At 42.4% G+C, this 17,320-nt stretch overlaps 1 protein-coding gene across 2 annotated transcripts in view; it reads left to right on the forward strand.

The window, feature by feature from the left end:
- The first annotated feature begins 2,244 nt into the window (after window positions 1–2,244).
- MYH11 (myosin heavy chain 11) overlaps window positions 2,245–17,320 on the forward strand; it is a 55,653-nt gene continuing 40,577 nt past the window's right edge. For both annotated transcript variants that reach the window (XM_009818118.2, XM_059826334.1), the window contains exons 1-3: window positions 2,245–2,586; window positions 7,311–7,467; window positions 15,885–15,912. In XM_009818118.2, coding sequence (XP_009816420.2) covers window positions 2,245–2,586; window positions 7,311–7,467; window positions 15,885–15,912 — 527 coding nt within the window. The remainder of the gene's footprint in view (window positions 2,587–7,310; window positions 7,468–15,884; window positions 15,913–17,320) is intronic.

Consider the following 17,320-nt stretch of genomic DNA (forward strand, 5'->3'; position numbering starts at 1 on the left):
ACTGCTGGGGCAGTGGGGTGGAGAACGTGCCTTGCCCATGGCTGCGGCAGCGGGAGGAGAGGCCATAGCAGGCTCCTGCTGCTCCCCGAGCCCCCTGCTCCCGGAGCCGCAGCCCGGGCAACGGGGCAGCGCTCCCCTTGCTCCCCTGTCCGGCCGGCTTCACCCTGCGGCCGCCAGCTGGAAAGCTCAGCTGGAAAGAATACCATCTCCATTATTGGAACTGTGCGGCTCTACCAGCCCTCTTGGCAATGAGGGAACATTTTCTGCCTTAATCCACACAGAGGTCAAATAGTTTCCTCTTGCAGCTCTCTTCCAAGAATCCCCTGGGAGAGGGCGAAGGGCCACATCCTACAGAGCTCCCTCGCAGAGCCTTGACGGTGAAGGCCGCACGCGGGCCAGCGGCACTGCACAGAGCCGAGCTGCTCGGGTCTCCCTCCCGTTCACCCACACCACCACGCACATTGCATGTTCATGGACGACCTGGGTGAATTTTCCTGTTTTCCAGGCAAGGCTGGTGGCTCTAGAACAAGCACATTTAGAGGAAAGCTGGGGTTGTTTTTAGATGAGAGAATTGTTGAGGGAGTTTAAGAAGCTGGGACATCCAATTTCCACCAAATTATAGTTGGGATATCATCTAACCTTCTTAGGCGCCTCCAAAATCCTAGTTTTGTTTTTAAGCTTTATGTCACCTTCCGCATGATCCATGCTTCTCTCTCAGACCCCTCACACAGTCTGGCCTTGCAAAAAAACATTTATCTGTGGGAAGGCTTCAGGGACAAATATTTGGAAACCAATCTCTGACACTCCCAGAGCACAGGGTGTCCATTTGGCTACATACCACAGAGCTTGGTCTTTACAAAAATCGTTCTGCTTATGGGTTGATTGCTGACATCTTTAGCAGTCTGTTCCCCAAACTCCCTCAAGATTCATGTTTGTTTGAATGATCTAAATATTAAATCCATTCTCAATAAGGGAATGAAACAGCCTCTGTCTCCTGGACATGTTTTTCTTGGGCACACACTCTTCCCTGCTCCCCTCTGTAGCTCCTCCCCAGCTCCCCTCTCTGCTCTGCTGCATGGAAGGTTTTCTGGTTAGCACCACTCTTTTCCTGCCCTGTAGCAAACCACAAGAAGTCCTCTGTTTAATCCGTTCCTCATTTAGAGCTGTGTGTCCCATAGGACACAGCAGAACGTGTACAAAAGCTCCAGCATTATCAGCAAAGCTCTTGCAGCTACGTCCTAATCTCCAATGGCCAGAGCAGGAAAGCAGCTGCCTCCTCCCTCCCAGACATGGTGCAAAGCAGCCAAAACCCTCCCATCGCTCTCACCTACGGAGGAGATACATCCGGCTGCTTTATCCATGCGCGACTGCACGATGCTGTTTTACCCATGTGCAACTGCATGACACAGATGCATCATCCTTCCAGTTTGAGCATCATGGTTCAGAGTATCTAATAGCTGATGCAATTTCCACGCTTGCTTTACTACTTCTCTCTCTCATGTGGTAGATAAATGATCAGCTCCCACTGTCTGACCCATGGAGGGGGCATAACTCTAAATTACTTCTCCTTCACCAGCAGTACTGATAACATTTTTTTTTTCTTTTGACCTTTTCTTCATCTTATACTTCTCCAAATGAAATGGTATTAGAGTGATTGGAAATAGTCCTTTGCAAGAAAAGGGCATTCCTCTACTTTCTGGAACACAGCCTGGGAACTGCTTTTCTACTGATTATTTCTTTATTGCACTGGTATTTCAGTACACACGCAACAGTATTTAGGTGATGAGAAATTTTTTGTGTATCTGAATTCCGTTAACTTTGTGATGGGCAAGAGATGAGGCAGCAGGAAGCTGTTCAGCTGGTGGTCTGGGTGCAGTCCTGACAGTCTCATTGCACAGACATTAGTTATGCCTTACTTTTCTCTCTGATCTTCAGTACAACACAAACAAAATAAAGTAATAAGCCCAGGTGTCCCGATTTGTTTTAGTGCCAGAAAGCTTTTGATTTAGGTGATTTCAGACACAGTAACAAAGGAATAGAAATCCGAACACAGATACTCTGAGATATCTAAGCTGGCACCCAAAAGTATCTGCATGGCAATGTGAGCTATGACACAGGACCCATAGTGCTTTGGCTCTACCACGTGGCAGATTTGACAAATGTGTTTTGCCTGGAATGTCTCCACATTTGCCTCCCTTTAAAACAGAATATTTTGCTTCCTCAACAGGTGTCTACTGAGTCAAAATGGCTCAAAAATCTCTCAGCGATGATGAGAAATTCCTCTTCGTGGACAAAAACTTCATTAACAACCCACTTGCCCAGGCTGACTGGTCAGCAAAGAGACTGGTTTGGATTCCATCAGAGAAACATGGATTTGAAGCAGCAAGTATCAAGGAAGAGAAAGGGGATGAGGTGACAGTTGAACTGGCAGAAAATGGAAAGAAAGTGACACTGAGCAAGGATGACATCCAGAAGATGAACCCTCCAAAGTTCTCCAAAGTGGAGGACATGGCAGAGCTGACTTGCCTCAATGAAGCTTCAGTGCTGCACAATCTAAGGGAGAGATACTTCTCAGGTTTAATTTATGTAAGTAGACTCAAACATGCACATGGCATTTCCTATTGCATGCTACCACGTCCCGTCGCAAATGAGGTGGATCCCACCCTCTGTCAGGGATGCAGTCCTTGCATGTAACACTACCATGCAAGTACTTGCCCTTCAGCAGTGGCATCCCAAACCAAAAACGTATTTAGTTCACTTTATTCCCCATGACTCTCCTGCTTCTTTAATAATTGCTTCTTTACTTAATTAACACACATTAAGGTTTCTTCCCCAAAGCTTACTAATTCTGAAAATATGTTGTTGGCTTGGAAAGTACTCTCCGATAGCTGAGCAACACCTCAGTCCTGCTGCTCTTAAATAAGTAAATAAATAGGAACTTTTGAATTACTTCAACGTAAACCTGAACAAGTTCCCAGTAACTTGCAAAAAGAACATACGGAAAAGCCAGATCATGCAGCCTTTTCTCAGACAAAACTCCTACTGAAAGGCAGCTGACAAGTTCTGGTTTGGTGGGTGCTTGAGTAAAACCTTATGTTTGAGTAAATGAATAAACCCACTGGAATTCAAGTGAGAGTACTCATATGCTCCAGTGTGTTACTGAACCAAAGTCATGCATCTACGAAAACTCCCCCCCGCCACCACCCCCCGTTTGTCAACTTACAGATCAGACAAGCCTGGACAAATTATAATCTTCTCTATATTCATGTGAATTTGGGCCAAGACTATTCTGTTTTCCAGTCCACACAAGTATATTAACACAAGCGTATTTTGACATTAATGACCCTGTAATCTAGCTGCATGAACAGCAGGCAAACTGCACAGTAAGAAAGCCCAGAAAGTTTCCATGGAACTTAGCTGTTATCTTTGACTTCACATGGAGTATCCCTATACTGTGCTGCAGAAAAGTAACCTACAGTTTCAAGCTATGAAAATTTTACTTGCTTTACTTTACTTTTCACTGATGAGTGAAAGAAAGTAGAGAGCTTAAGTAACAAGGTTTTAGAAGCAGGAGTAGAGCTCATTATTAATATGAGGAATGCTAAAATTGGAAGGTAGGAAATGAAGCAGAAAATAAGATAGTTATATATAGTACAACAAAGGAACTATTTAATTGTTATGTATAACTTAAAAGAGCTAAGCTCAAGATCTTTCCTTCAGGAATGTACTAAAAAGCACATCATCAAGATTCCTGAAAGAAGCTAGACTTTCCATCTTTTCAGTATTTGAGTTTATTGGATTTTAAGTTTGCAGGTGAACATATCACAGAATCACAGATATGGACCTATGTGCTATTATATCAGAACATGCAGCATTCATTAGTAAAATGGAATTTGAAAACTATCTGCATTGTTCTAAGATCTAAAAAGAATTACTAGAAGAATAGTGGGATAAAATGCATGGGGTTTATTTCTTTGTTCGTGTTCTCAGCAACACTCTGCATAGATGTTCCAGAATTCCCAATATGTTTACTTTGTGGATTTTTTGTGGAACTTACACTGTCAACAGGAAGAGCATAGTGATACTAGAAATCAAAGAATTTTTCATGGTGACATAAATGGAAGTGTATCTGAAATGAAGTTTTCTTTCTCAAGAGACTAGATTTTAAGACGGTGGTAAATTAACAGTTATAAAGAAATTATTTTGACTTTATTACAACAAGTTATTAGTACTTTCACTAACCAAAAACTGCTTAAAACTGTCCAGCCTTACACAGCTCTGCCCTACTAGATACTGTCATACCTTTAAAAAAATATATAAATAAGTAGGGAGCATCTAAACAGAATTTGAGTTTTTTTCTCTCATCCCCTTGCAAAACTAACTTAAACAACCATCTCCTGGCTTTGTCATGCAACGCCTACGTTGCCTCCCTTGGAGTCCCACACATACAAAGAAAACATAACCTTAACATTTTCCTCTTTCGAGAATCACTGACACAAATGGGGATGCCCAATTCTGCTAAAGAAAAAAGTCAACCTAGCTGGGGGGAAAAAAAAAAATAAAATAAAATCATCTGCCCCTTGCATTTATATTAAATATTATTAAATGAAAAGATTCAGTGCAGAAATTCACAGAGTGACTGTACACTGGAAAAACACCTTGGCCTTTTTCTTCATCACACATAATTAAGAAAGAAGGGCAAGCAGTGCGTTGCCACTAACTCATCTTTCACATTGCTCAGAACAAACAGAATCTGCCTTGTCCACACACTAATTAGACCAAAAATTATTAAATAAACATCAATAAAATAGCAATGCAAGTCCAGTGGATTTGAGAGTAGAGTTTCTTGTGCCTGTACTACTAATTCCATCTTGGCTTAAGAGTGCAAAATGCTTTCTTAAATACGAAAAACTCTATGTGCATATTTGAACCAGAGGTGGGATTCTTCTGCCCAAACTTAGGCATTTACAACGTAGATGTGTGTATTTGTGCCAGTCTCTCTTAAATACCCATCAGCAGTGACTGTCCAAGGGACGCACAAACTCAGCACTCCTATGGACGCTATCCCTAAGATACCTCAAACCATGTTCTGTCTCCAGACCCTCTAGGGAGAGGTACAGCCATGGGTCCCCCTCTCTGGGCAGACCGTGCCCCAAGGAAAATGATTTCAAGCATGGAAACTTCAGACCCCCCCTTTCAATCACGTGCTTAGCCAGCTGGCTCGCTTATCTTCAAAACATCGCATACATTAATCAGTTTTCCCCAAATCCTTACAAAGCAGTTACCTAGAACCACGCTCGGTGAAACCAAGAGGTCTCGGTCAACTTTCCTGAGGTGAGAGACGGTATCAGGCACAGTCCAGTTAGAAATAGAGATTCCTGAGCTTCATCAGCTCAGGCTTTTGCCCTGCCTTAGTAACCTGCTTCTTGTGCCTCAAAGGTAGTTCTTCAGAGGTATGTTACTGTATGCCTGGCTGTGCGAACAGCCCTGCATATGGCAAGTCAGGCAAATGCCTATAAATCTCAGGGAAGGGAGGCCTAAATAATTTCCTGAATTGGAGATTTACTCTCCTATTATTTTATTTACTTGGTTGGAAATGATGAGTTGAGTGCATACAGTAAATCTATTTCTACTGAAAACAAAGGCCTTGCTATCCTTTCCTTAAGAGCCCTGGTAGTCATTCTAGGATAAAAGACTGCGCCTTCTCGAGTGTGTTATCCCTGCAGCACTAAAGTTCATTTTGACGCAATTAGCAGTTTCATTCTCAACTCCAGCGTCAATGAAAATCCGTCACAGTAATTATCTGCCTTCCACATCAAGGGTTTTAGCTTGGGGATATTGAAGGCTGGCAAAGGTCTTGAGCTTGATTTTCTTGTTATCTGACTTGAGACCATGGAAACACAGTCACAACCTGTAACGGTAGGAGAGGTCCTCATCACCACCCAGAGCACCCCAGACCTTCTCCTGCCCGGCGTGGAGCACCCAACCTGCTCCTCGCTGCTGGAGGCCGGTGGATGCTCTCCCCATGTTTGCTGAATACCATATAAAGCGCTCAGGCTGTGCTGAGAGCGTGTTGTGCCATTTCCTATTATGGTCAGGAAAGGGAAATCCCTGTGCCCAGAGCCAAGCTCCCAGATGCCGTTTGACAGCCCTGAGCTGCAGTGCCTCCTATGGGGGAACCGAGGCAGCTTGAGCCATCCTTGGACACAGCCCTGAGATTAAGGCATGGCAGCAGCTGCACGCCACAAAGCACTCATTCACACAGCACAGCAACAAAAAAGAAAAAAAATCCCAACCCACTTATGCCTAAGTTAGAAAGAGCGTAATTTCATTATTTCACTTTTTTTAAACTGGCATGGTTTTAAAACTAACAGCCACAGGCCAGCTTAAATATCCCAATACCCCTGCAATTATAATCTCATAAATTTGCAATTTTTTTATTTTTGTTTTTTGTTTTTTTTTAATGGGAAACCCTTGCAAACTGCTTACTTTTAGTAACTGTTTGTGGTACATGGCTCACCATCTATTATCATATGCTATTATTTCTGCTCCCAGTTCAAGAGCTGGAGCTTTCCAAAATAAAGGAGAATTAAAAACACCTACCAAAACCTGGATGAACAGCTATCAGCTGGTAGCCAATGTTCTTGTTTGTTTCTGTATATATTTTCATATGAATACCTTAATTAAACTGTGAACAGAAACCAAATTTTTCCTTAAATTTCTTACAGAAATAGTCATGCAGTGAAAGCATGACTATTATGTTAAGACATGCATTTGGAACTTAATTAATTTTTTTGCAAGGACTCTCAACAATCATTATATGGTGTTGATATCATCTTTGTTAAAAAGCCTTCTTTAACATCAATCCAAGCCTCTTACCTAGGATTTCAGTTTACAAAATTTGACACCTACATGAGCAGAGGACATACTCTGGTATGAAAATACACATATAAAGAAATATCATGAAGTATTACAGTTGTTACATCATCACAGATATTAGTGATTCACGATGTACTGAAAATAACTGAAGTCAAGAAGCTCTAACATCAGGTCAAAGCATGGTGTTTCTACAGATTGCTAAATTCACATACTTTCTAGCAGTTTGCTTATTACAAATACTTCTTCATGCCCTTGGAAGCCACCCATACGTGTACATTGAGAAATTGCTGCTTCGTTTGTTACACTAGGCAGACTACAAAAGAGTGTTATTTGCTAAAATCCTGTTAGTTCAGTGCAGCTGATGCTGGCGTTTCCCCGACTAGACATAGCACACGATAGTAATTCCAGTTTTTATCTGAATTTCCTTGCAGACTTATTCAGGTCTCTTCTGCGTGGTGATAAATCCATACAAACAGCTGCCCATTTATTCAGAGAAGATTATCGACATGTACAAGGGAAAGAAGAGGCACGAGATGCCGCCCCACATCTATGCTATTGCGGACACAGCCTACAGGAGCATGCTGCAAGGTAGGCGAGTTTAATGCTGCAGTTCTTAGAAATCGCTGCACAACAACATGGGAGAAAACACCTTATAACTCCACATGTGCTCCTGCAAGAAGCACAGCCAGAAAAGATCTGTTACGGAGGGTGACGGGGGCTTTCTAGAAGTTTCAGAGGAATTCTTTGGCAGGAACAGCAGTTCACAAACACTGTGACTCAAAAAGGAAAAACAATCCTTTTACCCATCTGTGTCGAGGCATGTGGGAAGGTTTCAAAGTCAAGCAAATAGTTTTGGCAAATACGGGCATGGAAAATGCTCCCTCTCCACCAGTGGAGACTATTCCAAAGTTAGCCTCTAGCGCTGCTGGATCTGTCAGCATTGCTCTGCTCTCTCTCCTAGCAAAGCAAATTCAAATAATGTTTTGGGGCTACTTTCATTACAGTCTAATGCTTTGGAGCCCTAAGTTGAGATGTGCTGTGTTTTCTAACAATAACGGCATCGAGCAGCAATGGGAAAGCAGTCAGGCCCCAAATGGTGCAAACAAAACCTTTGAAATTCACAGTGCTCTCCTCCTTCTGCAGTCACTACTGACAGACTAGGGAAAAAGAATAAATTTAGGGATGAACAAGCTGTAGCGATGAATGTACGAGGCTGCAACATCTACAGACCACAGTGACAACTGCGAGTTGCCATCTCACAGTGACCTTGGGTGCTCCAGGAGGCCAAGACTCTGCAAAATGCTTTGAAATTTAAATGCCGTTATTAGGGGCCTGATCCTGCAGAAATTCTCACCAGTAACCATGGCTCAGCAAGGTTCGCAGGCTCAGCCCCAATGCTTAGGGCTTCCAGGTTTGAAGCTTAAGGGTTTAGGGCTTATGGGTTTTAGATTTGACTGGGGAAAACAATAAACAGCATCTAGAAGTTTCAGTTTAGCAGCTAGATTAGTGCCCGGTATTGATTTCTTCGTAGTCATTACATATATAGAACAGTGATTGTTACTGAGAAATTAATCCATTCAAAACCACTTTGCACTTCATCTGACTACGCAAATGAAATGATACCCCATTTCTCCAGGTGCACAGCACATTGGAATCACCAGGATTGCAGTACTTCTGTACTTGTCCTACTTGAAATACGAACTCGAGAAGTTTACTAAAAGTTACAAGTGGTCAGTTTGGCATATCATAGTTAACTGTTATTTTCTAAACCAAGACTTGGGCTAGACAAAGTCCCTCCCCACAGTGAAAAAACCATCATCTTACATGCGATAGGCTTTCAGGCAGTCTAAATTGCCCAACCCCAGGCAGACTTCTACTGACTGTAAATACCAATCAAATCCCTGTCATTTTGGTACAAGCACTATACATACAAGCATGCACACACAAACATACCAATGGTGATTGATATCAAAGGCATCGAAACAGTCCCAAAAAAAGTCCTGAGTACTCATATGTGCTAACTGTAATGCTAAGAAAATAATCCAAATAACAAAATCCTTAGAACTTCTGAAGATTAAACTCCTAAAGATTATTTACTTATTTAAGTTGATTCCCTGATTATAACTTAGGTCCCTATCTTTAGAATCTTACATTTTCAGATATACAAGTGTTCAAAACACAGTTAATTCAATTCTAAACCCAGAGCACTAGGTATCTACTTTACAATATCAATCTTCTTTCTTCCTACGGCTTATACATTTCTTTTCTGGAGCTATTTCAGTCCCTTTATTTGAGTACATCCCAGAAGGCAGAGCTACAGGGCAGCAGAGAAGGAGGATCAATAAAGCGACAATAAAAGACATTCTGAAAACAGACCTTCCTCCTTACTGTAACAGCAGAGTTATTCATGAAAACAGGCATATAAAATACGTTTAGGACTGAGGGGGCAGGTGCTTTTAGAATAACAAGGTTCAGTAAATATCATTTTTGATGTAACCACAATTATAAGAAACTTACTTGGCATAAGCTCGTCCCACTAGGCCATGGACACATACCTGTCTTCAGATCACCTCTTGAACTCTGTGCTCTGCATCTAGCACTGTCCAGGACTCTGAGCAGGCCCTGAAGTCAGAGCAGTCTTCTTTCCTCAGATCCTTTATTTAAGCAGCAAGCTCTACAGGGGAGCTCTGCAAGAAGCTTCTGGCTCCTGCAGGTCATTAGCAGTGTTCTCATTCAGCTGTGCAGAATACTGCTACTTGTCCCTAAAAACGGGATGGGGAAAAACAGCTAGGAAAGGGGTACAAGCTATCTGCAGGAAAGAGAAAAAACACAGTACTACAGCCTATACTGAAACAGGAGAATTGTTTTGGCCTGACGGTACCTGAGTTTTCTGCTTAACATGAAACTAGTGTCAGCATAGATCAGGCTGGTCCCAGCAGCACAAGGACCTCGCTCGCTCACTCCTCCTCTCTCTGACCGTTTCCTGTCCGTCCTGACACACTCACCCAAGCAGCGGTGAAGCCGCTGGAGCTGTCCTCTAGCTGCACCTAGAACAGCCTGGGTTCAGCTGTGACTCCCAGGCTGAGTGCTGAGAGGAGGAGGTAGCAAGAATGCATGCTTCTTTCTATTCACTTTTTTGGTTCTCATAATAATTTCCTGGCCCCACCAACTCTTGGGGAAGCTCTACGCCTTGTTATTCATGTGCCCCCTTGGCAAAGAATTCTTCTTGACAGCAGAGAAGGGGGGGAAAGCAAGCAGAAAGAAAAGAGGAAAGAAGAGATCATCACTTGAACCTTTAAGAGAATGCTCTTCCAGCTCCTCCCATCCTAACCACGCACAGCTGGCGTGGCACCAGCAGCCGGGGAGCGGTCCCACAAGAGCTTGCATCACAAGCCCAGGACACCCACGCTTTACTTGCTTATTTACTTGCACATGCCATTTTGGAGGCTGTCCATCTCTGAAGAGGGCCTCAGCTGGTTTTAAAGCTGTGCTTTTGTTTGTAAAAACTTACTCATGTTTTGTGCATAAAACTAAACCAAACCTCGAAATAACTCTAGTTATTCAGCCACATTGTATTCACATTGGAGTGGTGAAAGGGGGCGTCAACATGATTGTGTGTGCCTGTGCACGCAACGTATACAGACATAGAGAGTTTCATAGTTTTTTGTAAGCGTATTTGCAAATGGAATATAAACAAAAATTCTTACTTATAAACATGGATCAGGGCACTGAATGTTTTCTTTGTGAAATTTCAGTATTGCTCCTTATCTGGGAAACTTGCATAGTTTCTGTTTGCCAAAGTAAAATATATCTTAGATTGATGAGACTGAAGAATTACATTCTGGTACTTCATGACCAGGGCTACTTGGCCAAGAGCAATCAGCTTGTTCAGATGTCTCAGGGAACCTTTGTCTTTCAGCGAATCAAGCCTCAGTGTCTGCAGATCACTGGTCCTATCGCAGGCTCACCATCTGGGAATCACAGCCCTTCACACTCTCACCCTCTCCTCTGTTGGCACAAACAACCAGCAAAAAACATGAGCTGTGCACACTGCACTCCTCCTCTGCTTTAGAGACTTACTTGGTTAATGTATTCATTAGGGATGATGTTTAAGTCCCATCAAAGTTGTTCTGGTAATAACACTTAGCTACGGTTAACAGAAATCAGATAATTGGACTTTCTTCCAAATACGCAGAAAAGCTGACATCTCACAGGGCATGGGAATTAACAGAGATGTTGGCTGGGGAGACATAAAATTTCCACTTGTTTCAAGTGGTTCTGAGCACATAAAACCCTTTTACAAATCACAGTCATGCTGTTTCATGTTCAAACCAGGGTGCTTGTTGAATCTACTGATTACCACGTCACTAGTGCAGTGTGATTATTGCCTGGGCACAGTCACTGATGCTTATTTCCAGACGGTACAAGAATAAACTTTATCCACCTCAGTTTTCTTTAATCTAAAAGACTAAGAGAGTATAATATTCCACGAGAGCATTTTGTGTGTGTATCTGTCCCCAGGAGATACCACACTGAACTGGGCCCCACTGACTGTCTTTATAGACAAACTAGCTGACTACTACTACACTCGGAGACTGCAATCATTACAAAATCACCCTGTGCTTCTGCACCCACCTCTCTCTCCTGTGTTTCGGATGAAGTAGCTCCCCAGTGGCACAGCTGCCCCACGAATGGCTCGACCCCCTCATTCCAAATCTTGCACTGCCAGCCCCGGTCTTCATGCAGTCATGATGCAAAACTGCTCCAGGTGAAAACCACCCCTTGCTTTTTGCTGGATTATTTTTGAGGTGGGTCACCCCTGCCTGGCCCACAGTGTGGCTGCATGAACGCTGGGCGCAGCAGCAAGGAGAGGGCAGTGCAGGCCAGGGAAGAGGGTCTGGAGGTGGATGGATGACTTCTTCCTGCCGCACTGCCAGCTTCCAGTGATGATGGAGCTGACACACCGGTCCGGTAAGGTTGAGTAATTCTGCTGCCTTCTGCCATCTTCCCTGCTCACAGCAAATAAGTGATAAACAATATAAATGTGAAAAAGTCAGGTTATGTAGCAGTAGTAATAGATATAAGTTTCCATGTGGATGCTTAGCTTTTGTTAAATTCTCTGGCAATAAATCATCACGGAGAAGATGTATTATGTGCAGATTCAGGAAGGTTATCTATTTTCTGCAAAGCCATTTTTATGCAAGCTTGAGTTAAAGATGGAAAAACAAACAACCTGGTAGTTACTGGGAGGTATGGGAGGGAAACACAGTTCCCAAGATCTTAGAAAAGGAGGCTGCTGTGAAAAGCCATCTGTTTACTGTGTCCTCAGCAGGACTCTACAGAAATGTCCCCTTTAGGCAGTGTAGTTATTAACAAATGTAAAGAAGCAGTAAGCGAGTGTTGGAACATGGTTTCAGTCTGTTTTTTTCCTTTTATGGTAGCGCTGCCAACTTGCTGCTTCATTGTGATAAACCATCTGATTTTGTTTGTGATTAACCAGAGCTAGCTGGTCTATCAAGAACAGAGGGGCATATGATTCTTAAAAGCAATCTGGAGGTGTTTGGTGAAAAACCTAAGCAGATTTCAGGAAAAAAAAAAGTCAACTCCATGTTTAGGAAAGCTGGTGGGTTTTAGGATGTAAATGTAGCTCTCTGTGCCATTAAAAATTGAGGAGAAAATTAAAAAATGTCCAAAACATCTATTATAGACATACAGGGGGTGGATATGATAGTCTTCCAGGTAGTGTCAAATTTTTAAAAAGGCATTAACCAAAAAGATATTGGAAGCTAGAAGACATATTTTGTCCTTCTTAAGCCCCAGGAATTATGTTTAAGGAGTTTTATTCATGCAAGTCATTCTCTTCTGGTAGATCTACCCACATAAAGTTGCAGACTCTCAAAATAGAGTACAGTCCTTTCTATGCAGAATAAAATATTCCAGAACAGAAATAGGAGCAATCGAACAGGAGAGCCCTTGAAAGTAAATAAGACCAGTATCGGCAGCTCAAGTCACAACAGAATAGGATTAGATTTCCAGGTAGGTTTCATCCTTACCTTTGCAATCTGTTAGAACTGCTGAAAGGAATAGAGTAACATCTGGAATTCTCCCTCCATGAATGTGCACAGGACAGTTTGTCAGCATGAGGTTTCGTAGGACGGGCTGCACAGTTCAGCAACGCAGGGCTGAAAGCTTCGAGACTTCATATGGCTGCCAAACACAAGGGAAGTTAGAAGGGGTATGTCCAGTGACCAAGAGAGAAGCTTGCAAGACTGCCATGGGGTTGTTCACCTACAGAGAACCGGCAAATCGCATAGGTCCAATCCTGGAAGCCCTTCAGACTAAAAGATAAAGCTGAAATCAAATAAATAATTTTGATTTTCCCTCCAAGAACCCCCAACAGCTCTCAAGCTCTCAAGCAAGAGAGTCACAGAGTGCTGCTTCACCAGAAGGCACCCTTGAAGAGTCAGCAACCACCCAGCAGTCCCTGCTTTCAGTTTGACTCCTTCCAGGACCGAAGACCCACCATTCCCTCTTATTCCCATTTCAGCAGGATTTGTTCCCTGTACCTGCATGGGGGGCTGGGCTGATCAAGTCCAAAGAAATTCAGTAACTCAGGCTTGGCTTGCACAGCCTGTTCTCTATCCAGGACGGGCACCTGGTGCAACTTCTGACCTTCCTAATCCTTCTTCTGCTCTTACAATTCAGCAAAGCTGCCCATATGCATGCACTTATGCAAACCCCTGTGGTGGGCCAGTTTATCAGATACCTTCAGGAGGGATTTCTCACTTACTGAGGAGCAAAATGAGGCAGCAATGCGCAGCGAAAAGTAGTGAGAAAATACTTGGCTTGGAGCAGAACGACTTTTTCTAATGTTCCCTGAGCTCAGAAATTCCACTGGCAACTCTCTATCAAGGAGTCGCTTTTATTTTCTTTATGGTATTTATGGGTTTGTGATGCACTATCAATATATGCCCGTGGTTTCTATTTACACAACAGTGTATTTTTAGCAAAAATTCTACCGTGTTCTCACTTTTTTTAGCTTAAAAGAAAGTCTAGCTCATACCCTGCACTGCAAAATAAACACGACTCACTGCTCCTCTCCTCCCAAATGTTTATGTGGAAGTGTCCTGCTGGGCTGATTGCTGACAAATATCTCCAATAGAAATGCAATGAGTCATTTTGCACCGATTTACTGAATAAAGTAGTTAAGTGGCACCATTTGCTGTGTGAGTGATCAATAAAGCAGTTAATGTTACAGCTATTGAGGAACTGGGAGTAAAACAGTTGTTTAATATCAATGCAAGCCATAGAAGGATCCTCTACTGCTTTTCCTAGACTGGCTGTGGTCCAGGCAGCAATTACAACTTGCAAGCTTAATAGGTCAAATTTATCTCCATTATCTTTACACAGTACAGAAAGCTTGTTTATCTCATGGTATTTATTACATACAGGGTCAGCGATAGGGGCAAGCAATCAGAAAGGTAGCCCTGCAAGCCACCCCACACCCTGAATAAAAGGAGGAAGGGGTTCATGTCTTAACCTCTGACCAGAAGCCCCACTGGGCTAATGCCAGCTCTGCATCTGATAAATAATGTCAACCACACAGAAACACTTGCTTCTGCCTTAATTGCCTGCCTCAAGTCTCAGATTTGTAAACTACACACACTTTTCAAAAATGTACTTGCCCTGCCTGGGAATTCCCTTTCCTAAGTCAGAAGATTTTTCTACAGTCTGTACAAGGCAGTCTGTGACAGCCTCACTCAAAGAAGGGCCAACTCCAGCGCCAGGGCGGGTTGCTCAGAGCCTTGTTCCAGTCTACTTCCAGATAGCTCCAAGGGTGGAGATAGCACACCTCTGGGGGCAACCTGTCCCAACACTCGACCATTCCCACAATGACAAAAAAAGGTTCTACTTCAGAACTGATCACAGCAAACACGCTAGTCATGCGTCATTACAGAGAGGGCAAATTGTAAAGCCTCCTGTTACCACAGACTTTTCTGGAAGTCTTGCTTCAGCGGAGCTTTACAAAACAGTTTAGCATTGTGGAGCCCGTGATGAAACCTCAGTGTGTGCTCACTGTCCATCCCAGGCTAGAGATCTTAGCCTGAGATCAGCCTTTTGGTAGAAAATTCTGTGTAAAAGCTCGGAAGGTAAAAAGAAACTCCAACTCCGAAAGTAAAAGCAGGGGGAAATGCTGCAAGAGCAGGTTACGGAGCTAGGATGTCATCCTGAACCTTGATGCAGCATTGCAGCGTACTGGCATCTGCTGTGCAGAAATCTCTTACATGCCTCCCATAGTAGAAATGGAGATTTTGGCCCACCTTTTTATAAATTTTGATCCAAAATGTGTTTGATGGTCCTGCTCATAGTAAAAAGCATGAAGAATACTTATGTACTTGTTCACATGCTTTTGTAAAATACGTGAATTACCTTGTTTTATCTTATTCTTTGGAGGACATCTCGGAGAAAGTAGTTGTCCTCTTGATAAAAGTTGTCTCTCAGTCTGAAGTGAAATAGAGAGTACATTATTCAGGCATTTGAACTGCTCTGTTTTCAAAATTCAAATCTTTGCATGACCACCTTAAAACATTTTAGGCTTTGATACCTTGTCTGTCCAGACTTTGTCTCAAGTGGGCTGCTAGCCATACTTCATAAATATAGTAACAACTTGAGTTTCAGGTTTGAAATTTTCAGTTATAATCTTCTTACAGAGAGCCTGATCTTTTTGCTGTCCTCATTACAGTTCATCTCTAATGGAATTTACAAAAAATATTTTTGAACTGTTAACCTTTTGTTCATTTTTTGTACAAAATATTTCCATTAGAGATGCTTATTTAAATGAAAGGGCAGATTAAATAAGATGTGAACCCAGTACTTTCGACTAATCATGGATTGCCAGATTTTGGAAGGTCTAGGCTGTTCAATGTAAATCCTTATAAATGTAAGTGCTTCTGTCAGGACATAGCCATTTTCCCTAATTAATGGATTTTTTTCTTTCTTCACAGATCGAGAAGACCAGTCTATCCTGTGCACGTAAGTAAACTAATCTAGTATATCTCAATGTTACAGTGTCTGTCTTTATTCAAAATTGATTCAAATTCTGATGGAACTGACATATTCTCCTCACATTCAGTAAGCTTGAACTCCAGTCCCGGTAGATTTACCTGTTGATAAAATAAAAAGCAGGTATCAGACCTGTAGGAAGTCTTTAATGCACAAACTTACTTCTTTAAATTTACTTTCTGAATTCAGAGATTTAAGAGTTTACAATGAAGAATTGGGGCGTGTGGTTGTAAAACTGTATATGTAGAGAGAACAAGGGATTTTAAGAGCTTCCTAGAGGAAGCTGAAGAACTGAGAAAAGTGAGGAACACAGAGCATCCCAGATATTTACTGAACTCCTTTTAATTTTTATCTGTTGCTAACTCACCGTAACTTCCTAATTCAGTTGTCATTGCAGAAAAGTGCCATCATCTTTTCTGTTCATGCTGTTGTTTTGTGCTGTTTGCATACACTGGAGCTAGAACGGGGAGGGCTTGGTACCTCCCTGCTGGCAGTGGCAGCGGCCGCCCCTGGAGCCGGCGCGCGAGGCAGGGGCGTGTTGGCCAAGAGGGCTCAGCAACACCGCGCGGGTTGGACCTTTCTGCAGTCTCTAGGTAATCGGTTTAGGCAACAGTGAAATACTAGGTAAACCAGCCCTGTTTTGAACTCTCTGATTTTTCTGCAACCGGGCTTGCTGAAGGCCTCCTCCTTGAGTTTTGAGCAGCCAGTGTTGAGACAGCACCGGCATGGGGGGTTCAGCTGTGCATCGTGGGTCAGGCAGTGATTTTATTGCAATAAGCTTTGTTGTGCACAACTTACTACTCCACAAACTGAAATGGTTTTAGGTTATCTGTCAAAATGTGGATACTGACTGACTGAATATATATTTATACTAGAGTTTTTAAAAAGCACTGCTACTGATCACCAGCTATACAGTTACTTGTGAATGCCACTGCTACCTGGAAAAAAATCATCACCTAAGAAAAAGTAAAAATTATATACTGTATCCAGTACCGTAAGGGCTTGCAGAGCTCTGACCTCTGTTGCAACAAGATTTCTTTACATGCAAATATATCAGTCAAGAATCTCTCAAAAAATGCATTAATACCAAAAAGAAATCTAAAATCTATGCAATGATGACATAAAAATTGACCATCCCTTTCTTCCCAGGATGAAACATGTCATGGTAATGAAGACTAATTTACGATACGCATTTCCTCTTTCTATTCCTGTACTTTAGTTTATTTTTCCATTAGTAAATCTTCAGATCTTCTTTTAACTTAGGAATATTAGAATTTTTAAGAAAGGGTCTTTCTTTGGCAAATCTATGCCTTTTTGTTCATTAAAGGATCCACTTCTGACAGCTACCATATATATAAAAAATATGAAAATACTTTTT

The sequence above is a fragment of the Gavia stellata genome, chromosome 18 (genome assembly GCF_030936135.1).
Source record: "Gavia stellata isolate bGavSte3 chromosome 18, bGavSte3.hap2, whole genome shotgun sequence".
NCBI lineage: Eukaryota > Metazoa > Chordata > Aves > Gaviiformes > Gaviidae > Gavia > Gavia stellata.